At 38.2% G+C, this 25,972-nt stretch overlaps 1 protein-coding gene across 3 annotated transcripts in view; it reads right to left on the bottom strand.

Annotated features, from left to right (window-relative positions):
• Positions 1-13,304: 13,304 nt before the first annotated feature.
• The window catches only part of ZNF385D (zinc finger protein 385D), a 909,549-nt gene continuing 896,881 nt past the window's right edge, over positions 13,305-25,972 (bottom strand). For all 3 annotated transcript variants that reach the window (XM_086674198.1, XM_086674199.1, XM_086674200.1), the window contains 3 exons: positions 19,639-19,817; positions 18,452-18,553; positions 13,305-16,410 (listed from right to left, as the gene is read on the bottom strand). In XM_086674198.1, the coding sequence (XP_086530324.1) occupies positions 16,177-16,410; positions 18,452-18,553; positions 19,639-19,817 (515 nt within the window). In that variant the 3' untranslated portion in view covers positions 13,305-16,176. The remainder of the gene's footprint in view (positions 16,411-18,451; positions 18,554-19,638; positions 19,818-25,972) is intronic.

The following is a 25,972-nucleotide window of genomic DNA, read 5'->3' as shown; positions in this document are numbered from 1 at the left end:
TTACCTGTTCCGCCAGAAGTTAGGTACTCTCTCTTCTGATTTATGTAACATTTTGTGTATCATCCTGACATTATCTACACTTATTTTGTCTGCATGTTCATTTACTTTCTGGAGTGTGAACTTCTCAAGACAGATGCTATCTTTAAAATTTCTTTGTTTTTAATCCAAATTGTTTAGCAAATTTTTTCGAGAAATGTTTGTTGGATGGTTGGATGGTTGGCTGGATGAATTAAAGGATAAGACTTAATAGTAGAAATCTTGGCATCACTACCTTTAAGATTCACAGATTAAACACCCATTGATTTAGGAGATGATTAATTTGAGTGAAAAGAGTAACTAATTTGGAAACAGCGAGACTTGGGTTTAAATACCTATGACAGTACCTACTTGCTATTTGGTCTTGCTCTGAATGCCTAATTTCTTAGACAATGGACTACTTTCATTAATCAATCTTAATAAAGTTTACCACAAAGGATTTTTATAAATATTAAATAAGATTATGTATATAAGGTGTCTGGTCAATTGTAAATATTCAATAAACAGTAACTATCGTTATTTCTATACCTAAGAACCTCTGTACATTTTAAAACCTATTTTTGGTCTTAAATAAAAAGTATTGAAGACCTCCCAGCACACACAAATGCATGCATAGGCATTTCTTCCTTAACACTAATGTTTAAACCAATAGATGATTTATCACACACACACAACACACACACAATCCTGAGTACAAAATATCTGTTGTTCTCTGAAAATACATTTGGTTTAGGAACTCTTGCTTGTGTGTAAAAGGCATACAAAATAATGACAATGATAATGATAATAATATTAGCAATATTTATATTGTGGTTATTACGTGGCAGGTACTGTTTTAAACATTTCACATATATTAGGTTTGTTCATGGACATAAGAACACTATGATGTATATGTACTATTAGTTTCTCTATTTAACAAATGGGGAAACTTAAGCATGGGGTAATTAGATAGCTGACCCTAGCTCATACAGTTTGTAAATAGCATAAGCTGGGCAAGTTGACTAAGGTAGCAGTGACATCTGGCTGTCACCAGCAGTGACAACTGACCGGGTGGCTCAGTCAGTTAAGCAGTCTCCAACTTTGGCTCAGGTCATGATCTCATGGTTTGTGAGTTCAAGCCCCACATCGGGCTCCCTGCTGTCAGCAGGGAGCCTGCTTCAGATACTCTCTGCCCCTCCCATGTTTGTGTTCTTGCTTTCTTTCAAAATAAATAAACTTAAAAAAAAGGAATGTTCTTTTAAAAAAATGTAGCAATGACATGAAGTTACCTCATTATGAAATCAGTGGCTGGACAGGAGCTATGCAATATTGGCATGACAGAATACACCCAACCTTATCAAGCTAAACATAATGGAAAGGAAGAATGACTTATAAAAACATGGTCTTAAACGCTGGTCTAAGATATGCATATTTGGAACAGAGGCTCAGATTCTCCCCACCCCCCCCCCCCCAAGTGAAGCATGTCCTTTTATTGTTTGCTGTCCACTAGCATCTGAAGTCTCAAGACTCTCAGGCATGGTGAGTAGCAGGCAGGGATACTCACTGTAAGTGCCCAGATGCCATGGGATTTGGAACTTGCAATATGTTGTGTGTGCTTTGCCCCTGAAGTGGAATGCAGTGATATTTGGGGCATGTAAACTCTCTAGAAGGGGCCTCAGCTATGTGATTACATAAACTGGTATCTATAGAAGATTTATACCAAAGTGGAAAAATTCCTTTTGGGAAAAAGCCTAGTAACAGTGGTGACACTATTCCTATGTTATTTTTAATACCAAAGATTATAAAAGAAGGCCACTAAAGGATGTCAGAACTGGCAGCTTTTTCAGACAGTGGTTTAGGGTACACAAGAATCACCAAGTCAGGGTGCGTGGGTGGCTCAGTCAGTTAAGCATCGACTTTGGCTCAGGTCATGATCCCATGGCTCCTGAGTTTGAGCCCATGTGGGGCTCTGTGCTGGTAGCTCAGAGCCTGGAGCCTGCTTCAGATTCTTTGTCTCCCTCTCTGCCCCTCCCCTGCTCACACTCTGTCTTGCTCTCCGTCAAAAAATAAACACTAACAAAAAGAATCACCGTGTCAGTTGGAAACAGTTAGGACATTGACCTTCAAACCTCCTGATTCTCTCTTAGGTAGAGCCCAAGAATTTGCATGATGAGCTTTCCTGGTGATTCTGATGGGGGTGGTCTATGTACCACACTTGGGCAACCACTGCTTGAGGCCATCTTTAGTTGTTTAATAGCTGAAACCATTTGTTTTAAATGCTTCAAAACCTGTTTAAAATTACAGAAATTAGCTCTTGACACTTGTCATTACCCTAGATCCTAAGGTATGCAGGCATTGTTATATCCAAACTTGGAAGGCAGTTAGTCTCAGATACATCACAGATGATAAAATGATCCTTCATTAAGTGATAGAGATATGTTAGTCCTCAGAGCTTTCAGGATGCCATCAGGAAGGCAGATTGGCCCTGCAATTTTTTTCTACCGTATTTAAAAGTCCATTTCCTGTCACACATTTCACCTGCAGTGCTAGGACCCTTGTTCATAGACAGTGGAAACAGGCCAAGTGCCTTATGGAGAAGTCCTGGGGTTCCGTGATCTCTAACTGCTGCTAAAGAATTCACCAGGTCTAGCAGAGCCTCTTCTTGCTGCTGTGTAATCGATGGCCCTTTAACATCAATCTTATCGCTGTATTAAAGTGACTACAACACACTGGAGACTAAATAAAAGGAATTTGAGATTTGAATAGAACAGGTATTGCCAAGAGCAGTGAAAGGGTTGATGGCTGGTCACAGATTTTTGCACTTTGGTCTGAACATCTTACATCACTTTACTGGAAAAGAATAGACAGCCAACAGTGAAGGGCTCTGAATCTGAAATGAGCTCAGAACCATCAGCACCATCATCATCATTATCATTGTGATCATAGTCAACATTATTATTCCTCAACAAATTTAATTAAAAGCTGTGACCTTCAGCCTGTCGTACAAATGATTTCTGGTTATCTATTCTTCAGCTGGATTGTAGGAAGTTTTGCTATTTTCTCTACAAAAGAGACTGATGAAACATTTTGCAGCATACGGTAGAAAAAATTTGGCATCGGAGTTCTTGATCTAAATATTGTCTCCAAAGCTTACTTACTGTTTATCTTGGGGTAGCTGCTTGACTTTATTCTGTTTTTTAATAGCCAATAAGTACCCCACATTTAAGTTTCCCTATTGTCTCATAATAGCTTTTATCACTTTTTTTTAATGTTTATTTGTTTTTGAGAGAGAGAGAGAGATAGAGACAGAGACAGAGCATGGCGCAGGGGAGGGGCAGAGAGAGAGGGAGACACAGAATCCAAAGCAGGCTCCAGGCTCTGCGCTCTTAGTGAAGAGCCCAATGCAGGGCTCGAACTCAGGAACTGCAAGATGACGACCTGAGCTGAAGTCGGATGCTCAACTGATTGAGTCACCCAGACGCCCCGCTGCTGGACTTTCCTGATCTTACTTATTTCACATTTGTAATATGGGGATAGTAATATTTTTGCCCTTGTAATCATTACGAAGATAAAATTTAAAAAGCTGAAGCATGGGATTTAGCATACAGCCTGGCACCGAATATAGCTTAGTTACCTTCCCCTTATTAAAAAGCAACATGTTTTAGTAAACACAAGGCACTGTATAGAAATGTGTATTATTGGAACGGTCCTTTTATCATCTATTTCAACCCACTCATTTTTAAATTGGGAAAAACAGGATCAAAAATAAACTGTCCATATAATTATCGGCCAAACCAGGACGTTCTTGAGCTTGCAATGGGTTAATGGCTACACCATTAATAAATGAATGAATGATTTAGTGATCACCCTGGTGCAACTGGTATAAATTGCAAGCTTCTAATCAGCTTGCCCAAAGATAGCCACTGACTTGCCAATGGTCTTAAGAATTAATGTTAGCCATCTCTTTTGTTCTCAGTTCAGCATTCTTTCTGACTATGCCTGTCTCTCTGAATATCTTATCCTTGAATTATATGAATGATCAAATAGTATCTTAAAGAGTTATTGAAAGTATTCATAGCTTTCCAGAGACCAGGCTAAAGCCTATCTTTCCCCTCGGCCCCTGAGCTGCTTCCCTTACTCCTTCTCTCCTGAGAGCACACCCTCAGTTAAAAACAAAACAAAACAAAACAAAAAAACTTTCATAAGAATCTCATTTCAGGCTCTGCTTCTACAGGACCCAACCTAAAGATAGCAGGCTTGATTTTGGATAGCAATGGACAGAGTATTTGAGAAATAGAAAAGATAGTTGAAAACAAAGTATTGAGGGCCTTATTCTGCTTGTGTGCTCCCTCCACCTTTGATGATAAAAGTGGAGGCCTCTTTGGATCAAAAAGTAGGCAAGCCCCAAAATTATAAACAACCCTTTAATGGGAAGGGTACAAATTGCGGGTGAAAGTATTCCAGGAAAGGTCAGGTAAACCCAAAGGGGGTTGATCTTTCTCCCCAAAAAGATATGTTAAAGTCCTACCTCAAGACCCCGAGAATGTGAGCTTATTTGGAAATAGGATCTTTGTAGATGTAATTAATTAAGATGAGGCCATACTTTACTGAAGGAGGTGCGTCCTAAGTCCAACATGACTGGTGTCCTAATAAAACATAAAACAGACACAGTCCTGTAAGGAAGGTGATATGAAGACACACAAAGAGAACCCCAATGTTCAAATGAAGGCAGACACAGGGCTATGCATGCATCAGATTACCAGCCACCACCAGAAACTAGGAGAAGGCTCAAAACCGTTCCTTCCTCTCAACCCCTAAGAGGAAACCAATCCTGCCAGCACTTTGATTTTGGCTTGCTAGCATCTAGAGCAGTACGAGAATGAATTTCTGTTGTTTTCAAGCCATCAAAGTGTATGGTAATTAATTCAGCAGCCCTAGCAAATTCATATACCTAAGTATACAATGGCAGTGAGTTACCATAACTGGGCTTTTCTTCATAAATCTGATGGAACCATGACTGTACCAGCTGTTGCTGGCAATTGTGCCCCCCTGCCTCTCCCACTTCTTACCTAGAAGAAATCCAGAGAAAAGGAAATAGTGGCCAAAACAGGCCTCATTTGCTCTGATCCTATATAGCAGTTTGCTCCCATCCAGTGTTGCATCTGAATCAATCACAGGCTTGCAGAGGCTATGTTTATGTAGTCCTTCCCATTCTAACTCAATCCAGCCCACCTGAAATGCTCTGACACTCTTGAAAATAATTCTGATTAATGAATAAAACATGATCAACTGGTAATTAGCTTTTGAAGGTGAACTCTTTAACAGGAGGGTAATTTGGTAATGTTCTAATTGTTTTTCCCCAACATTAGACCTTAGCTGACATTTGGTTTTAGCTTCAGCATAACAATTCCCTGTTTAGAAAGACCATGAGCAATTTCCTAGGATTTGGCCAGAAATTATTCTCAATGTCTGGAGTACACGCTTCAAAAAATGTGAAGTTGTATGTTAGTTAAGATTCCAAATCTAGTTTTCGCTTAGGCTCATGACTTGGAATCCTCAGCAGAAACATGATCAGCCATGTTTTTTGTTGTTTTGCTTTGTTTTCGGTTTTTTTACTTTATTTTTTATTTCTAAGGAAAACGACATGAAAGAGACCTTTGCTGTTAGATGATTAGCACTTTAAAAATCATAGATGTTAATATTTATGTCATTTGAGTCAGGCAGAATTTAAGGATAGACATTTCGAATGCTGATCCTAAATGTGGGAAAGAATGGGGGTTATTTCAAAAGTTAGTAAAAATACTTCTGTATGCGTTTTTTTCAAATTAACAACCTGGCACTTTACATGTGTATGGTGCTAAAAAAAAAAAAAAAAAAAAAAAAAAAGAACCAAAATGTATTCAGCAAAGGTATGTTCAGAAAAATTATTATTTCTGAATTTTTTTCATATTTTACTTGAAGAAAGAATCACAAAGATAAGGATGTGTTTCCATATGAACTATGCTTGGTGTTTCTTCCTGAAATCTGGTGTCTGCTGTAAACTGAAGCCAAAGTCTCCTTTAGAGAAATGAGAAGAAAACGGCAGAATCCTTTCCTTGAATGTGGTCACCTGCTGGCTGCCCGAATCAGATCTTTCCTGGGTGTCAACTCTAGAAAATCCCACATATTCCCATCATATTCCAGTGAAGGGAGGCTTTACTGAAACTGATGCTTGCAAAACATTCATCCTTTTGAAACTGCGTGTCTCAAATGAGACTGAAAAGCATTACAAGATGAAGCCAGCAATGACAAATTGACGGAGAGGGTAAAGGGTTGAAGGGAACCCCAAAAACTAGCTGGCAAAAAAGTAGGTGGTGGCTGAGAATCAAAAGGCCACGCTGGAGTTTGCAAACCAAATGATCACAGTGGCCTGGCAGGAAACAATTGCTATGATCTCTGAGTGTACATCATAATAAATTGCAAAACTCTGCTTTGTCCAAAGGGGGCAGTCACAGTTCAATTGCAGCTAATAGTTGCCTAATGGGAACGCAGTACTAGGGCTCTCAGATTTTTCTGATTTGTCAAGAAAATCAGAATCTCCACTTAAAAAAATGCTTTCGGGGGGGATGCTTGGGAACTAATTAAAATTTGTTTTAAAAAAACCCACAATACTGTTCATGCAAAAAACTTTTTCAGCCCTATGGAAACATGGCTGTTATCTTGTAACCTCGTCTCTGCACTGGAATTTTATTTTTCAGCAAGGACCAACCACAGGTTTCAATGTTAGAAGTCAAGTGATTGTTCTGCCTTACCCTTAATTGAAATGCACTAAGTCGTCAGTTTAAAGATGAGACCTCTTGGGGGAGCCTGGGTGGCTCAGTCGGTTAAGCACCTGACTTCGGCTCAGGTCATGATCTCACAGTTTGTGGATTCCGGCCCCGCCTGGGACACTGAGCTGACGGCCTGGAGCCTGTTTCAGATTCTGTGTCTCCCTCTCTCCCTGACCCTCACCTGCTGATGCTCTTTCACGCTCGCTCTCTCTGTCTCTCTCTCAGAAATAAACATTGGTGTGTTTGGGTGGCTCAGCGGGTTAAGCATCCGACTTGGGCTCTGTTCAGGTCATGATCTTGCATTCATGAGTTCAAGTCCTGTGTAGGTCTCTGTGCTGACAGCATGGAGCCTGGAGCCTGCTTGGGATTCTTTGTCTCCTGCTCTCTCTGCCCCTCCCCCGTTCATGCTCTGTCTCTTTCTCTGTCTCAAAAATATACATTAAAAGGATGAGAATTCTTCCTTTTTTTTTTTTTTTTTTTACATTTATTTATTTTTGAGAGAAAGAGTGGGGGGAAGGACAGAGAGAGGGGGAGACACAGAATCAGAAGCAGGCTCCTGGCTCCCAGCTGTCAGCACAGAGCCCGACGCTGGGCTTGAAGCCACAAGCCGTGAGATCATGACCTGAGCCGAAGTTGGTCACTTAACCGACTGAGCCACCCAAGCGCCCTGAGAATTCTTGTCTTTCCAACAAGGGAGAAAGAAGGGACGATGGAACAGCCATCATTCAGAGATGGACAAAAAATAAATATTTTACTCTTTGTCCCCCCTTCAAACAACACATTTCTTTTGAGAAACAGTCACGAGACACATGTTCTGTGAGTTACTTAAAGTTTTAGCTGACACTTGGAACAACCATATTATGGAGCTTTTTTTGTACTTCTCTGAATGCTAAGACATTGCAAACAAGTAGACTAGAACATATGGAACACACGCTTCATTTGTTTTAATATAATATCTCTCTTCCAAAGAACCTTAAAACTTAAACTAAGAAGGAAGGAGGTTTCCTAAATGGATATATTACCTATGGATTTTTTTGTGAATGACAGGAAAATTAGCAACCATCTTTATTTTATGAACTAAGTGAAGACTAAGGACTTAAATGTGCTAATTTCCTGAAACCACGTGTAATGTTTTGTACCTGGACAATTTCGATATTGTCGAGGCGAGAGGGATTAATGGCTGAGGACATTTCTAGAGCTGCTGAAGGAACCAGGGAGCTTCCATCACATAAAAATACCTCTAGTTTCTTTCCTTTATTACAACTGAAAAATTTTAAAGACTTCCTGAAAACAAAATAAAGATCAATTTGTTCACAGCTGAAAGTGTAACCTATAGGACCAGAGACAGGATAAAATGTTCTATATCTTACATTGCTGAGTCAATAAAATAGATAACAGCTTCATTTCAAATAGGGGAAATTATTAGCACATGGGGAGATTTTGTTACATGACTTAAAACAGAAGAATGGCATGATACAAGTTATGTGAATGACCTGATTATCAATATTTTAGATTTAAGACTTTACTGGCATACAAGGGGCAGTTCTTTGGGTCTTCAATGAAAATGAATAAAAACAGCAACACAAATAATCATAATTCAAGTATCAGAATGCAAAACACACACACACACACACACACACACACACACACAAATTTCATCTCGATGGTCCAAGTCTACCTGGGGACATCTAGAACCTCCAATTAAAGGTTATTCAGCACAATTTGGCAAGATGAAAAGAGCAAAGTTGTTTACCAAACATATGGGCTATAAGGTGGCACGAATTTGCATCCTGAGCAATTTGCTTTCTGCTGCTCAAGATCCCTAATATGCAGATGAACAAAGAACATGCTAGTTGTATGCCAGTGTGGCATCATTTTAGCTGACCAATGAATCAGCCATATCTGTGTGACTATAGGCAAGGCAATTTCTTTGATTCCTAGTTTCTTTTTTTTCTTTTTCTCTTTTCTTTCTTTCTTTCCTTTTTTCTTTCTTTTCCTTTCTTTCTTTTCCTTCCTTCCTTTTCTTTCTCTTTTGTAAAATCAAGAAAGCTACATATACTGCACCTCTTTCAAATATGAGGTATTATTGTCTTTGGATAAAACTTTGTCAAATCTTTTGCCAAGTGGTTGATATTGGACAAAGTCCTGCTTATATTTTCTGAACTATGAGGATAAAGAGTGAAAAAAAGAATCACATAATTTTGTTCCCTTGAGTAGTTTTGTTGCAGGGTTACAAAAATGTAGGGCACACCATAGCCTATTTTTAAAATTTCAAAATGTGATTCAATGTTTTTGAATGTTAATGCCAAAGTTTCCTATCAGAAATCTGGTTGTCAAAAACAAATACTGCCTTCAATTTGTGGTCACTAAATGCATGTGGATTAGCTATTTTTAGGTTTTGAGACTAAGGCTCAAATTGGCTGTGAGTAAATAGGCAAAGTCATCACTCAATTTATTTGATTGAGTCTATTTAAAGTTCTATTATTAAGAATAACCATTAAAAATAGCCAACCCCCCAGGTTTTATGAGAGTTGAATATCTCATCATCCATTAGCTAATACTAAATTTTTCTTTGACCACTTTTAGGAGGCAATTTAAAATTAATTGTAAAGTTCCAGTAAATTAAATATTACTAGCAGAAATGAATGACTACAATTAAGTAAGGAAACCTTAGTTGAATTGACAAAAGATTTTGAATGATAAAAGGAAAAAAATATGACCAACAAATTTCCCAGTAAAAACAACGTTCTTAGCATAGAGTTCCATGTGTGTATAAGACTAGATGTCTTAAAATCTATTTTAAGTTTTGGGTTTTTTTATTTTCAGGACGAGATTGAGGATCTAACATAGCTACAAATGACCTTGGTTTGGCATCAGATCAATTCCCCTGAATATATGTAGGAATATGAACACTGTAAGTATTAGATGCATTTTAAAACAACTTTATTGAAGTTTATAGGAATTAGGCTTAAATTTTGGAACCAATTTTGAGAATCAAATGACTTACGTTTACTAAATTCAGATTTTTGCTTAGTGTATCTTTGTAATCACATTGTTACTCCTATTTTTTTTCAGAAGGGAATCGTCAAAATATCAAGTGAGTTGACCCAGTTTCCTAATAGATAATTTGTGTTGAAGCCAGAGAGCATGTCCATTGTTTTGTGATGATCGATCTTATGCCTAGATCCCTTAGCCACAAGCCTTTTCCTCAATTTCCAATACTTCCACATACTTTTTCCATAATCCCTTTAAAAAACAGATGTTATCCCAGGAAATTCTTTTTGACTATTTCATGAAAGCTAAAATTTCCAGAATCTCAAGAACTTTATTACTTTTCTGTATCTAATAATATAAGCTGACTGTCATAATAGATGCAAAACACTTAGTGGAGGGTCTTTACCCAACATTAGCCTTGTCTAGTCCTGGTGTCCAATGCTGAAATTATACAATTAATATATTTTAAATTCAGTTGACAAGTATCCAGTAAAACCCACATTTTTATTTTTTAGTTAATAAAATTCCATACACTTTTACCATGGCTTAAAAACTCCATAACTATGTTTCTCAATGGATTTGTGTCTCACTAGATTTAGATAATCAAAAAGCCAAATGACTTTAACAAATTTTGTTTCCTGAAAAAATATAATCTAGGTCCCCAATATAGGATTCTCTCTTTGATAATTTTCTTTAGTCCTGTTTTACCATGTGTTGCATACTACCTGGATTTAAAGATTTGATAGTTTCAAATTCTATATTGAATGTCAGAAGCTTGTATTAAATGTTACAATTGCATTACCCAACTCAAACTGCTAGCATAAAAACGTTACTAGAGAGCATAGTACTTTAATATTATACCTACTTGACAAACTCTCCAATGCCTTAAATTTATTAAGATTCTCAAATGTGAAGTTAGAGTTTCTCGTCTTAAAATAACAACCAACCTGATCATTGGAGGGGAAAAAAAGGTAATACCATGATTTTGAAAAAGGATGCATTCTCTATCACTTCATGTACACACACACACACACACACACACACACACACACACAATTAACCTTAGAATTGGTCACTGTTCAAGTACTTATTTTTAGTTACACTTTTTTGCTTACAAACCATTTTAGATCTTCTGTTTGGAAATTGCTTTTAGAGTTGACTCGTCAGTCATAAAAAGAACATGAACCCATTCTCAGTGGTCTTTGTAAATTTGAGCAAACTCCAAGATACCCCACTTGATCATGCATATTAATCATCAGGTTTGGCCTGGAATGCATTTTGGCAGTTTGTAGAGTCAACTTGAACATCTAAGAAAGATGGCTTTCTGTCACCGAAAAGAGTAAAAAGATGATCAGATTGAAGGTAGTTCTTGGTTCTTTCACACCTGAGCAAGCCAAGGAATTTTTCAAACTCTGTGACCTTTGGTAACTTGCATGGACTTCTAAAAAGTAGCACATAGAAGAGTTTTCCAGTGCAGAACTGGCCTTTCATCACCATTCATAATTCTGGAAAGCTATAAAGCCATTCCTGGAAGTAATGATCCTGTAGGCCACCTAAGAATGATATATCAACATATCAACATATCTTTCTCTGGAAGCCCTGATGCTACTCTCAGAACCAGTGAGTAGACAATGAAGACTTGCCATATAAATGATCCATTTCACTTCCTGGTAACAGCCTTTGCCATTGTTACAAAGCATGCCATAGAAAGACCAGAAGAGATGCTCTAGAAATAAATCTACACTTCTGGTGAAAACCAACAGAAATCAACATGTAAGACATTCAATGTCAGGACCCAGTTCAAATAATTCTTGCTGTAACAATGTCGAGAGCATCACTGATATCCTTTGACTGTGGAAGAAGTGGTCTTACTAAGGTGTCCATTAGCTAAAACACACGCAAACACAGGGAAGAATTAGTGATGGAGACCATTACTGCTGAAGAGAGAAAGCACAACAAAAGGCATAAGGATGAGGCATTTAAATATCTGTTGCTCCCTTCCACACATGCACTGCCAACTTTCTATTGCTTTTATTGGGGTTTGTCTTGTTCAAATTTTATTATGCTCTAGATTGAGAAAATAGATGCAGTACATCCTTTATGACTTTGTTGTATGTCCAGTGTGAATTAGCAACTCCTCTGATAATTGTTGAAATCTACATTCTGATTGATTAGATGAATGACCTATAGCGTGGTATATTCAGGATTGAGAGGAATACAGAACACATTTCTGGACACATGCAAATATGTGAGTAGCTGAATGGGTCACTACAAGAAAGCAATTTTATTTTTGAAAGGATGAGAGAAGTGGTTTTTTAATGCCGAAATAGAAAACCAGCTCAGCCATATTACTGATGAAGAAGTTAAGGGCAAAGCATTAGTCAACTATCTAATTATTATCCTGCTGATCAGAGACAAAGTCTACAATAGACTGACTTCTTTCAGCTCATTGTTTTCCCTACTAGTTTATGATGCTTTCCTGTATACAAAGAGCTATTCACATAATGCTATCCATGAGAATGCACAGGAAGGTAGTGCTCTATATTAATTCATATTTGAAGGAAGAGGTCTCTACACCACTTGAATCATTTAGCTCTGTGATCTGATTTCTTCAAGAAAGTCGAAAATTAAATGGGTGTGGGGGCAAAGATATTAAGTTACAATTTAATTATAAGTGGAATATAATGCCATGTGTACTATGTATTGGTTCTGTGCCTTAGAAACTTATATGGGTTCATAAAACTTTAACTTTGGATAAACTTTTAATAATCCTATTTTAAGAAACTTTGTTGTCTTTCAGTTTTTTGTTTTATGATTTCCTCTCTTTTAATTTCCAAATGAGCGTGAATGGTCTCTTGGTTAAATAGTTCTTTGGCAGCAAAATATGTAGCACGTTTCAAGAAACCAAATTAGATCTCTGATGATAATGGCAGTGAATTATCACAGTGGATGAAGGGAGGCCTAATGGTACCTAAAGACTGCAGTCTTTACAGATGAGGCAGTGATGCCAAAAGCCAACCATGTTTGCTCACATGAATAGAACCCTTCAAAGATTAAGACCGGTGACAGGAACAATTTGTTATGTGTAATCACCTGTTTTCTCAAAAGAGAAATACAGTACCTCCCCAACGACTGTTTCCCATTTGTCTGGATGATCTGGATGAGGTGTGGCAATGCTTTGTCCAGAGGCATTTGGTTCTTGCAATGCATTTATATCTGTTTCAAATGAAATCGGAGATGCTTCCTCTATCACTTCCTCGCCACGGGTGTGATGCATGGGAAGGGATATATAACCATAAAGTCAGACCACTCCTGGGGATTTTCAGAGCACCAATGCTGACCAATCTGAATTATTGATCTTTATTCATGAAAAAGGTTCCCTACGGGAAAGGATATAGCTTTATAGCAGTCTGAACTGTAATAGATGTTGATCTGGTGTTGATAAATATGTGGAGTGGGGGGAAACAATTCACAGAAAATCCACTGTAAGTTCTATAGTTAGGCTTCATCCTTTATTAGGTAGTGAGTAAAAGACAACTGATGATTACAACTCCAATTTAAGAGACCATTTAAACAAAAATGGTTCCATAGCGAAGTGAGGCAGAAGGGAGTTAGGTATTTCTGAGTTTTCTCATATGGCTGATGGAGAAAATATGGCTGATTTGTTTGCTCCCAGCAAATCATTAAAGTTAGTAACACCTTGTGATCCAGGACTCTTTGCATCCCACAGGCCCTGACTTCTAGTGGACTGGCTTGTTCACTTTGGTGAAAATGGGGAAAGAATAGCAAAAGCACAGAGTAGTGAGATTGTATCAGTTAACATCAGGTTCTCCAATAGAAAGAGGTTTTCTCAGGGGTAAAGGTTGTTGGATAAGGATTCAGGCTAACTTATAGCGAAAGATAAAAATATTTGACAAAGCAGAAAAAGGCAACTTAAGTTCAAATTGGTCAGAAGCTGGTCACACGAGATATAGACAGAGCCCCAAACAACAAACTCGTGAGCAACTTTCCATCTGACTGAACTAGTAGGGTCTGTGAGTGAAAAAAGGAAACACTTGCTAACACCAGATTGTAGAGGTATTGGTAAATGTAAAATCACCAGATACTCTCAAAAAACAAATTTTAATACTAACCAGCATGTTTAACCAGATGTGTATGGTTTGAAATTCTTTTTACCAAGGACTAATGAAAGACTTTTTTGTCTTGTCTGCCTGCCCTCCTCCCTTTTTTCCCTTCCTTCCTTCCTTCCTTCCTTCCTTCCTTCCTTCCTTCCTTTCCTTCCTTCTACCCTTATTTTTTTTTTTTTGTTTAACAAAAGATATATAAAGCCAACTGCTTTAAAGATACGTATATATGACAAATGTCTATAGCTAGATAGATGGTGGAGAAGAACTCCAAAGACCACGTTCAATGTTGAGCACCAAGCACGCTATGGGTGTTTCTTAAATATAAAATGACAAATGCTAAATACCTATCTCTCAAATGGTTTCATCTTGAATCTTTATACCTCTCAAAAAGTTACTACAGTTTAGATAAGAGCAGTTTTAGGAAGGCCATATCCAGCCCTTCCCTATATTTTAAATAGTCTTTACAAAACCTTTTCAAAAATATTTTTTTTCTCTAAACCTAAATCATGTAGGGTTGATTTGTACATGTTTTATCATTGTTCTAAGTTTGAGTATCCTTGTTGTTATTAATGCAACAGACTGGCTGCATCAAACCCCATCATAGTGATAGGTATATGTTAGCTTTCTATGGGAAAAAGCAAATAGCCTTTATCACAAATTAAAGGCACAGCTATTTTTATGCCATTCGTTACCAACTTAATGATAACATGTAACATGGGATGGTTATATAATTATTTTATATAGATTTTCTTTTTATAAGTTATTATCTTAATCTTTCTAACATATATACAATATACATCTATTTATATATACCCCTGATAAATCTTGTTTTAAAGGTAAAACATCAACTCCTTTCAGCCTTACGGTGAACACAGAAGGCTGCCAGATTTCACAACTCCACTAGAGAAATGATGGTCAAGTGCGTCCTACCAGGTTTTTTTCCAACACTATATCCTTGGTCTGCAATCAACTCAGATTCATTTTTCTTGTTTTACTAACACTTAAATATATATTAATTGTTTATATCATGTCAGTAGGAAATCTAAAAAACAAGAAAAAGCCCACAACAATAGCTAACATCTATCATCATATTCAAAGCAGAAACCTTTGCCTAAGACCCAGCCTTACTGGTATGATATAAAGGGGATATATTGCAGAGATGCAATATTCTCTGTTTTTTTTGTTTTTGTTTCTTGTTTTGGGTATACACTAACATGAAAAACCTTTACTTTGCATTATCATCTTAGGTCGTGACCGTTCCTTATCCATGAAACAAAACACTTGTACTGATTTCTTTCGAAACACCCATGATGCACGGGTTTACCTGTTTTCAGATATAGTTTCATTCCAAAGCCTTCCCAATTCCCAGCAATACTGCCTCAGGGTGGGAAAATGAATAATTTGTAAGAAACTACCTTTATTAATGTCTCCCCTATGTCGATGCTTAGCCCTGCTCTCTTGTCCTCAACTTGAAGTCTTACAAGCTGGACAGGAGGGGGAGAATGTGGACCAGGAAGACCTCCACAAACCCTCTGGTGTCTGTTTATCGTTTGACTGTTTACTGGCATGAAATAGTTGTTCATTCTACCTTTTGCGACTCTTTAAAACCTAGTGGCATAGATCGAGACACAGCACTATTGTTTTACAAGACATCTACTGTATCTACTTTTGTTGGGATAAATACCCAGTAATTGCTGTCATAGCAAGAGGACCAGCACGGGTACTACTATTCACAGTGTTGCTTTTGTGTGTGTGTGTTTTTTTTATGTTTTTTTGTTTTGTTTTGTTTTTCTTCTTTTCATATTATCTTAATCTACAGAGTAAATTATTATATATATATACACTGGAACCAGTTAATGCCCTTACAATGTATAGTTGTTTCATAAAGCAGGAAAGACAATGCAGAGGGAAATAGGTGCCCAAAAGCACAGTCACAAAGGCTTCAGAAGTTCTAGATACCACTACAAGTCAATGCTGGAGATCACTTCTAAAACAATCAATGTTCAAGAGGAATGCTTTAATTTGGAGAAAATACCACCCCTCCCCTCCCCCCCAAACCTCCCTCCTTTTTTTTTTTTTAATTTTTTTAAATAATCTTTTCAATTCACTATCAAAAGTCCTGGCTCTTCGGATATACTTTAAACTATAAATAAACACTGCATAGTTCTCTTTTGTTGTGTTTGTTTTGTCTTTTGAAAAATTATTGCAGTACAAGTACTCCCATTTGGAATTCAGTAAGGAGCAAACAGCACAGGAGTGTGGGCGGTCCGAATAGGTCCAGGAGCTGGCCGCAGGAGTGCTGGAGGGAGCGCCGAGGTCTGGAACAGTGTTGCCGCTGGGGCAGTTCGGAGACTGAAGGGGGCGTTCACTGCCACGGCAGCAGCGGCCGCTGCAGCTGCCAGTGGGTTTGGTAGAATTCGCGGAGCCAATGGCTTTGAAGGTTCTTTTGAAAATACTAATTTTACCTGCAAGGGAGAGAAGAAGAAAAAAAAAAAGAGGGCAGAAGGACAAGAGTTTGGGCATCTACACTCAGAATCCAAAATGATGGGCAGCTTTTAAAATGTAGCAGTTGGGGCGCCTGGGTGGCTCGTTCCTTTAAACATCCGACTCTTGGTTTCAGTTCAGGTCATGATGGTCTCAGGTTGGTCCAGGCCCTGCATCAGGCTCTGCACTGAGGGCGTGAAGCCTGTTTGGGATTCTCTCTCTCCCTCTCTCTCTCTCTCTTTGCTCCTCCCCTGCTTGCTCTCTCTGCCTCTCTAAATAAATAAATAAGTAAATAAATAAATAAAGCAGTAAACAAGTACAAAGATGAAATCACACTTGTGAATGATCAATAAAAATAATGGGAAGTGTAAACATCTTTTCTTTGATAGAGATGGAAGATCACTGAAGATGGCCAATCTAGGAAGTTGAAAAATCCCCCAGAAAAGTACTCAGCAACCTTACTTTATTTTTCTCAATAAAGTAGGAAAGTATTCATGTTGAGAAAAAAATAGGGAGTTTTCTACTCTTTACACACACACACATTAACTGTCATGGGAAGATATTTTTAAAGGGAGTAACTGTCAGCTACTAGGAGCATATCCTAGTGTACAAACTGAGTTGCACAGCAAGGTGTGAGGTAGTAATAAAGAGAAATAAAAATAACAAAATTCCACTTGCAACGAAGAAGAAAAGACCACTTACTTCCCCCTGAATCTGACATTCTGGCTTCCTCTCTGGGCACATGGTAACCACATGCTCTCAACTCTACTCTCCAAAACCAGTTCATTCTTTGGCTAGTAGCATTAGCAAGATGGCTGCTCTCACAGAAAGAATGTTCCCATTTATGGGAACAGTAACACAGAGCTACCACTGAGGTTTTGCAGGGTAACGTTAATACAATTTGACTTCCCTGTTTACTTAACAACCATTCACTTGATTGTTGAAACTTGTGTCTATGCTGGTCAGAAATTGCACTCAAAGTTATGACTAGTGGTGCTGAAACCTCAGCTCTGCATAGAATTCACAGCTTTTCAATGCAGCTAAAATTGCTTCTGTACAAAAGAGTAAAGTGACTTCATCTGCATAAAAATGGGTGATGCTACTAAATTAATTGCGTCAACTCCTACTGAGGTCTCATAATAGATGATTGCAGTTTTCCTTTAACTATATTTTCACAGGCCAGCAGCACACAATAGTACCAATTATTAATAAGATCTATTTTGAAGAAAACAGATTTCAAAGTGCATAATTCAGCACATACTGTATAGATCAGTTGTTCTTAACTCTTCATTGAGCCCTGGGTATCCCTGAGAAATCTGTGCTCAATTCGACAAAGAAAAAAAAAAAAAAAGAAGAAGCACATGGTCATAAATACCAGCTTGAAATTATCAGGAGGTTTCACAGATTTCCCCTAAGTTCCTACAAAAATTCCAGGCCGGGACATTAATACTAGTGTGTTCACTAATCTAAATGGTGTATCTGGGGTAATGGGAAGGGGACATCTCCCAGAAAGTGTTTCCCCAGGCCTTAGATACTGTCCTTGGTTTGATAATTCAATAAAATAAGCCATGCCTTTCAGACTTTGTTATTCAAAATCCAAAACTGTTGAGGGCATCATCAACACCAATGTTTTGTCCCTTGAAGAAATTTTTCACTGACCTTTCGTTAAATTCTGAACTAATGGCAGGGCCAGATTTCATGTGATTTCATGTAATTACTTACCTGACTCCAACGATTGGCTTTATTCCCTTCCCCATGCTTCTGTCATTAACCAGAGCCCAACTCCAAAAGATAAAGGTGCTGGACCTTGGCCAAGAGTGGCAAACCACAGAAACAACTCATGAAACAAGTAATTCTATTGGTGGAGTAGGGTCTGGACTCTCTAATCAGCTGTTTGTCATTACTTAGGTACCTTCCATTTATTTCATACAGTAACTGACCAAAAAAAAAAAAAAAATCAAGTTCAGCAGATTGTTGGACATTCAAGATCACTATCATTTGAGAAGCAACAAAGACACTCACCCCCAGTGGATGTGCTGCCTTCTGTAGTTTGTTGTAAGGACTGTATTTAGGTTTCGGGGGCTTCCCAGCAGCTCTGTCTTTGTGCCTTCTACTGCTAATGTGCTATTAAAAGCAATTAAAAATGACAGCTTTAAAAAAATCATCCCCAAACCCCCCTTATAAATACTGTTTTAACCTGAAGGATAGTAGTTACTTCACAGAAGTTGCAGAAACACCAAAATAAAAAAGCATGCACTTTTGTCCTTGGATCCTGATGGCTTGAGGGTATATATTTTTATGCTACCCATTTTAGTATATTTTTAACGGATAGAAGGCTCTTCTTTTTCCCAGCCTTTCTTTATATCACTGCACAGATCTCCTTTTTTGAAAGTTTACAAAGGAAAGGAATGTCTAAAGGAATTTTATGTGCAAATAAACAAAGATGCCCAGGCAGGCATGAATTTATTTCCATACTAATATTTATCCTCACATTTGTACAGCCAAATGTCAATCCCCTAAATTCTAAAGATAAATAACTAAGGTGCATAAAATGAGTCCAATTTTGTACATATGCATATAAAACACAACACAATACGAGGGCCGGCCCTTCCATTGTACAGCTGATCTCTTTGGAAGGCTATTCACAGAAAAAGTGAATGCAATAGGATTAGTAATCTCTTTAGCAGGTCACTGCAGGGTTTAGAAATACAGTACAACACCATGTAATAAAGTACATAAAATAAAAGAACAGTATAAAATTAGTTGTAGCATGTAAATGTCTAAACAAGTAAAAAGGGAACATTGCAATTTGACCTTTAAAGAAAATCAACACTTTTGAGGGGGAAACCTGGTAGAGAAAAGATCTCATACCCCTTTTTTCTCCCACTCTTCAGATATAAGAATAGTACAAACTCACTTCAGACAATTTCTGAAAGGCTTTAGAAAACATTACATCTTAGTATTCCCCTGGCAACTGACATAAGCATTAATAAATAAGGGCAATGAATACAAGACAAGTGGATGGATGGATGGATGGATGGATGGACAGATGGGTGGGTGGATGGATGGATGGATGGACAGATGGGTGGGTGGATGGATGGATGGATGGGAGAGGAAAACAGGAAAGAAAGGGAATAAAAGAATCACACATATTCTGCCCATAAGGGTGTCCCCTATCTGTTTTCATTTCTAGAATATGCGCTGTCTACCTGTTTAAGTTGTGTTTCCGAGTTGACGTGCACATCACAGATTTCACAGTGAAACGTTTTGTTTTGCAGACCTGTGTTTCCCTTATTAACTGGTCCTTTGCCTTTCACGCCTGCCCTAGGAAAGGCTTTGATAGTCCCACTTCCATTCCGGGCTTCTAGCATGGTTTTGTGCTTAGTACCTGCCAGAAATATTTAGAACAAAAGGAAGAAAAAATAGAAAAAATTCTTAGCTAGGAGATGCCTTTAAGAAACGATTCAATAACAAAATATGGTACCTAGTTTTAGAGCAGTTCCTCCAAGGGTTATGACTGAAATACGCTTAACTTAGAAGACAATGTTGTCTGACCACCTTACACAACATCACTTAATTACTCATGTTTTTATAGCGTACCACATAACAAACCAGCACCATTAATACAGCACCTGCACGGGAGAGTACTGAGATGAAACTAAATGGGTGTGACTTTGTTTCATTTCCTCTTGATGCTAATAAGACATAAATGATAGCTGATGAGCAAGAGTGATTTAGTTGCTAAAGGTATAGTTGGAGGTGATTTGTAACAAATGTAATCAGTTTAAGCATGGTGTGTTTACAGAAGTGGCACTAATTAAATACCCATGTTCTAAACAGAATGCAAACAAGCTTTCCTGGTCATGTGTTTAGGTTCAGTAAAAAATAGTAATAGTATAAAGATCTTAATGACAGGGGGAAAAAAAGCCCTATTAGGAGAGTAAAGCCCAAACAGACTGGTTATGTAATTTCAAATGTATAAACAAATGACCAGGATGATGAGGGGTGAGAGGGTATGCAGATGCACTCTAAGTAAATACTTCTTTTTAATAAACCAATAACATCTTTGGACTCTCACACATAAGTAGTGTAACTCCAGTTCTCAATACTTTTTTTTCAATTACTAGAGTTCATGCATGGGAGTTTTCCCTCAAAACTTTGTTCGCAATTTTCTTTCCCTTAGTGTTGATAAATATTCTTTATTTTTCTCACTTAGTCATATGGTGTTGCTATGAAATTTTCTCTGTTAATCATTTATGTCCTTTTTGCCATTCTGGTTTTCTAAATCCATTTTCAGTGGTTTCTCTTTTCCTAATTGTATCTATTAGATCTGTTATTAGATTTATTGGATTTAATATTTATTAGATTTATTTGTTAGATTGGTACCAGCTCTGTAAGGATAAAAAATAAGATTCTTAACTTCTGAATTCTGAGCCAGCCTCCCAGAACCATTGAATATTAACGAAGAAAACACACTGAGGGCCACACGAGGTCAGTGCCAATCACCATTGCCTTAAATAAGAGGCAGTGAAATACACAAACAGGTTTACAGTCACGTTTCTTTTTCAAAACGATTACAACTTTACTGAACCCAATATAAACAAACGTATATTTCTACAAAATAGATTCCCCACTTTGAATGTCATATTCTTATCCATAGCTGTGAAAATGTTCATATCCCAACATATTAAGGAAAGGGAAAAAGGTCAACACCTTGTAAGTAGACTGGAGGACTTGAAATATGGGCCACAGCACTGCTCTGTGGTTCTGGTGGGAGGCCTCCTGCAGTCCGCTTTCACTTATCCCCCTTGCAAAATAGATACAAACACTTTCTACTCTGAAGTTGGTGTAAGCCAGTGTAGAGCAAAACAATGTTCTAGGGAGCATATATATATATATATATATATATATATATATATATATATACACACACACACACACACACACACACACATATACACACACATATGTATATGTGTATACATATATATATATGTATATATGTAATTTATGTCACTGTGTGTATGTGTCCGGACAGTTGTCCAACCTTTTTTATCTAAACAGGTGGTTATATCAAAATATTTTTCCATGCAGCTTCTTCAATCAGACTGAGAAGGATTCCTGGGCTGGTTTGGCTTATTAATGTCTAAGAAGTAGTCAGTTGGAGACTGAATGTTACTCTGACTTTTTGGAGGGACTCTTGATTCACCCTGGTTAACCTCTTTTGTAATTGAGAGTCTTACCTCTACCCTAGAAGATTCTCAATAGGAGTGCCAGATAATCTTTGGACCTTGATAACAAGGCCATGGACACTGACCACAGCTGACTGGCTTAAATGAACTTTCACTTGAAATATGAAATGAGAGATGCCTTAATGAAACAAGTCTTTACCTATTCTCTTACTGAACACAGAGGCATGGCTTAGACATGGGCTTCTTAAAGGAAACCCTGGGTTTTGCTCATACTCTATTCTCAGTGCCTGACACATAGTAGAGAATCAGTGAAGACTAGGTCAAGTATTAGATATTTTAAAGAGCAATGAACAAATATCTGTAAAGAGCATTGTGAGCTCAGACTCTGGCATGGTATGAGTCAGAGTTTGCTTCCATTAGCTGTGTGGTTTACATGTCTTTGTGCCTCAGTGTCCTCAGCTGTGAAAAAAGAAATTATCTGCTCTACTGAAGTGCTGCATTAAATGCATTTATTGTTTTAAGGATTACTTTTGGCATTTCCATGTGTTCTACATATTTTAGTCTATCCTCTTTCTTAATGGTGTTGGTTTTATTTAGGCGAAAATTTAGAAATCTCTAAGCACTTTAAAATTTAGTGAAGTCTATCCTTTGATACCTGCCTTTTATGCATATTAAAACTTAGTGAGGGGTAGCATAAGCTCTGTCTAGGGATAAAAAAGCTTGAATGAGCTTAGTGAATATTATCAAATGTTACCACTTCAAGTGATTACCAGAAAAATTTGCCCAAATTAGTAATGAGCATTAACTATAAAGCATTTAAAAGGTTTGGATTTTTTATTATATAGAGAAAACCATCAAAATTACCTAAGGAAAGCATTGCCTAGTGGAATGTTTTGGGGAGATTTCTTTGAAGACAAAGACAAAACATATTTTTTGTATTATCTGTGTCTATAACATACAACTAAAAGGGGACTTTTGGATCTTTTGAAAAGAGTAGGTCCCCTTAAGTTGTTTTAAATATTCTTAGACTGGTTGTGAATCATGCTTGTAAGCTTAGGAGAACTACTTCTCTTCTCAAATTCCAAAACAAACAAACAAACAAACAAACAAACAAACAAAACATGCAAAGCCAGAATGCCCGTATTCAAATCCTGCATTCCATTATTATGGAATATAAACCAATTAACTGCAACTTTAGTGAAAAATAAAAAGAGAAAGCAAGTGAAATAACACAACTGATCCCCAGATAATGCTAGAAGCAACTGTGGTCATACTAATAATTGTGCCGTAATAACTCATCCTTACAAGATGCCATATGGCCTCTTAGCTCTGAGATGGAGAGAGAGGGAGAGAGAGAGGGAGAGAGAGAGGGGGAGAGAGAGAAGAAGAAGAAGAAGAAGAAGAAGAAGAAGAAGAAGAAGAAGAAGAAGAAGAAGGAGGAGGAGGAGGAGGAAGAGGGGGAGGAGGAGGTAGGAAGGAAGAGAGGAAGAAAGGGAGGGAGGGAGGAAAGAGAGGAAGAAAAGAAAGGAAAGAAGGAAAGAAAGAGAAAAAAAAAGAATAAAGAAAGGAAAGGAAAGGAAAGGAAAGGAAGGAAGGAAGAAAGGAAGGAAGAAGAAAGGGAAGGGGTAGGTTCAAAGAGAACAAATGACTTGCCCAGGTTCACATAGAAATGTTATTTACAGATCCGAGGTAAAAATAGTCTGATCACTTCTAGCTCATTCCATTGGAATATACAAGAGGCAGTGTTTGATGGAAGCTATAGCATCAAAATCTGTTTATGATTAAGAATGTGTTTTTGAGATTAAAAGAAAAACCATAAATGCAGAACTCTACATTCACAGCTATAGGCCTTATTTCATGCATATGTGTTTCTAAAAGGGAAAAAAGGGGGAAAACTACTTAGAATTACAATTTAGATGCAAAAGACACATCTCCCCACCCTGCAGCCTGGTTGCTTTTGATCAAAATTGGCTTTCAAACCTGGCTACCTGAAAAACAGCCCAATCTCAAAGGTGGTTTCCTCATCTGTGGCTCTAAAAGAAAGCAGGGAATTCTTTTAAAGTGATATTGGTGGTGTTGGGTGGGTAGGGGTGAGTGTGGGGGCAGTGGGGCACTAAGGCAGTGACTGTAGTCTGTTCCAGATGCAGGTAATACAGGGGTCCATTAAAGAGAATTAGAAAACAATAATTAAATGGACTGCAAAGGCAGTCTGCTTTCCACTAGGGCCATGAACTGGCAACTCTAAACAATGTCCATGATAAAGGACTTCTTCCTAGAAAACATTTTGTTGATCTATATTCTACACCATTTGTGTGTTTACTGTTGAGATTTAGTATGCATTAAATTAGCCCATTGTGTTACTTATCCTATACTAAGCATCATGCCACATGGAACTTGGTCTGTAGACCTCTCTATTACACAGCGGGCCGCGCACACACAGGAGCTCAGCTACGGGCTCTTGTTTTGTTAGCGAGTCCATAACAGTTCACAATCATTCAAGCTCACGAAGGCTGCGGTTCATGCCTTCAACCCCTGCGGCCCTCTGTATTTTTATAGATGAACGACGACACCATGATTGTGAAAATGAAGCGACAGAATTTGGGTTGCTTCAATTCTGTCATTTTATGTGACTGCTGGAAGTTTTTATGTTTAAAGCAGCGAAACAGTGTGAGCCGTGGGGTTTCATGGTTTTGTCTGGCGAGCATCAGTTGCCCACGTTGGTAACTGTCTAGTGACGGGCACTGTACTGGCTGCCTTCCTGCCCTGTTACCTTTTCTCGCTTCCTAACCTGTTCCCTTGGCCTCTCCTGAAAACTCTCTGCTCTCAAATCCTGGTCTCCGAGTCTGCTTCTAACGGAACCCAAACTAAAACACACACCAACCCTATGATGGATCCTACAACAACTACTTCTTTTCCTGACAGGAGAGTGATCATACGGGTAAGCCCGTCTCTTTCTAACTCCCCACCCCCCATGGGTTTCCCCTCATGGGGTCCGAAAGGAAAGATGCTGGAACCAGTGGATAAGGGGCAGTTGTATGAATATGGGAAGGACTGCATTCATCATCTACATTTAGAGAATGTCCTGGACACAGGGAGCCTCTCGACACTGCTTCCGTTACAAATAAGAGAGCTAAATCTGGAGATCAAAAATGGCGCACAAAGGGGGTTAGACACATCTACTTGTCCACCTGCTTTCCTTTGCCATCTCCAGTTCTGGCACAGCTGGCTCGTGCATGTCTAGTGTGAGGCCTCCAAGAAGGGCCTGGACCTGAGAGAAAGATCTCTGAGGTAGGAAGGGAAATGCAGGGCTAGAGAAACCTAAGCTTAGGGGGAATGGGGATAGTCTCCTGACTAGGACAAAGGGTTGGAGGGGACATCCCTATAAAGGGACTCATAGTAGAGGTGACAACCACATTTACTACCTTAAGCTCTGCCTGCACAACACTTGTGAGGATTTTGTGTTTGCTTTTTTTTTTCTTTTCCCCAATACTATAGCTTCTAGGCTTGGATATATAATAAATCAGAATCCCTAGATATAAGAAATACACACACACACACACACACACACACACACACACACACATATATAATGACATGGGTGAGTATGCATTTAAAGCTCATGGGCTACTTCTGACAACACAAAGCAGAGATGAGCATCATAGAATTGGAATATGAAAAGTGCTGACCTGGTGTGATATCATGTGATATCATTGCTTCTTAATCAGATGTTTCTGATAAGAATTCAAGAAGGATGCCCAAATTATTGATAAATTATCGCCAGCCTCAAAGGGTATGGTTTTGTTTATCTGTCAGAGTTGATCCCCCCGCCCCCAAATGAATGTGTTTCTCTGTCACTATGCAGAAGGATCAAGAATTCTTGAGAAATAACTGGACCTCCAATGATGTTTTCGCTCTCCCAACTACCCTGCATCCCTGAATAATGTATTTGCATGAGTAAAACTCGAGGCATGTCTGCATGGTATATAGATTCTGACTTGGGGCCAGATCTTTTTCTGTGTTCTCAGGCCCTGAACCCATGAACTCCCAGACGACAACTAATGTTGCGTGCAGGAGGAAGATACGAACTGAAGGAATTGCTCTCCACCTGCAATTACTCCCTCAGAACACTGAAGTCAATACTTGGATATTACTGTGCAGCACAGTGGCCAATGACAGTGAACATATAGCTGCAACATTAACCCAGGGTATCATTTACAAACGATTCTGTTTTTACTGTAATTGCTGACAGGGTCCTGGCAATGAACACAGTCTTTGGGAGAAAATCTAATCTTGGGCCAAAGGGCTGGCTTAAATCTTAGGCAGGATATATATACAATTATCTATATCTATA

The sequence above is a fragment of the Puma concolor genome, chromosome C2, assembly GCF_028749965.1.
Source record: "Puma concolor isolate L17-30 chromosome C2, mPumCon1.1.hap2, whole genome shotgun sequence".
Taxonomy (NCBI): Eukaryota; Metazoa; Chordata; class Mammalia; order Carnivora; family Felidae; genus Puma; species Puma concolor.
The sequence above is the reverse complement of the archived record's forward strand: the minus strand, read 5'-3'. Positions and strand labels throughout refer to the sequence as shown.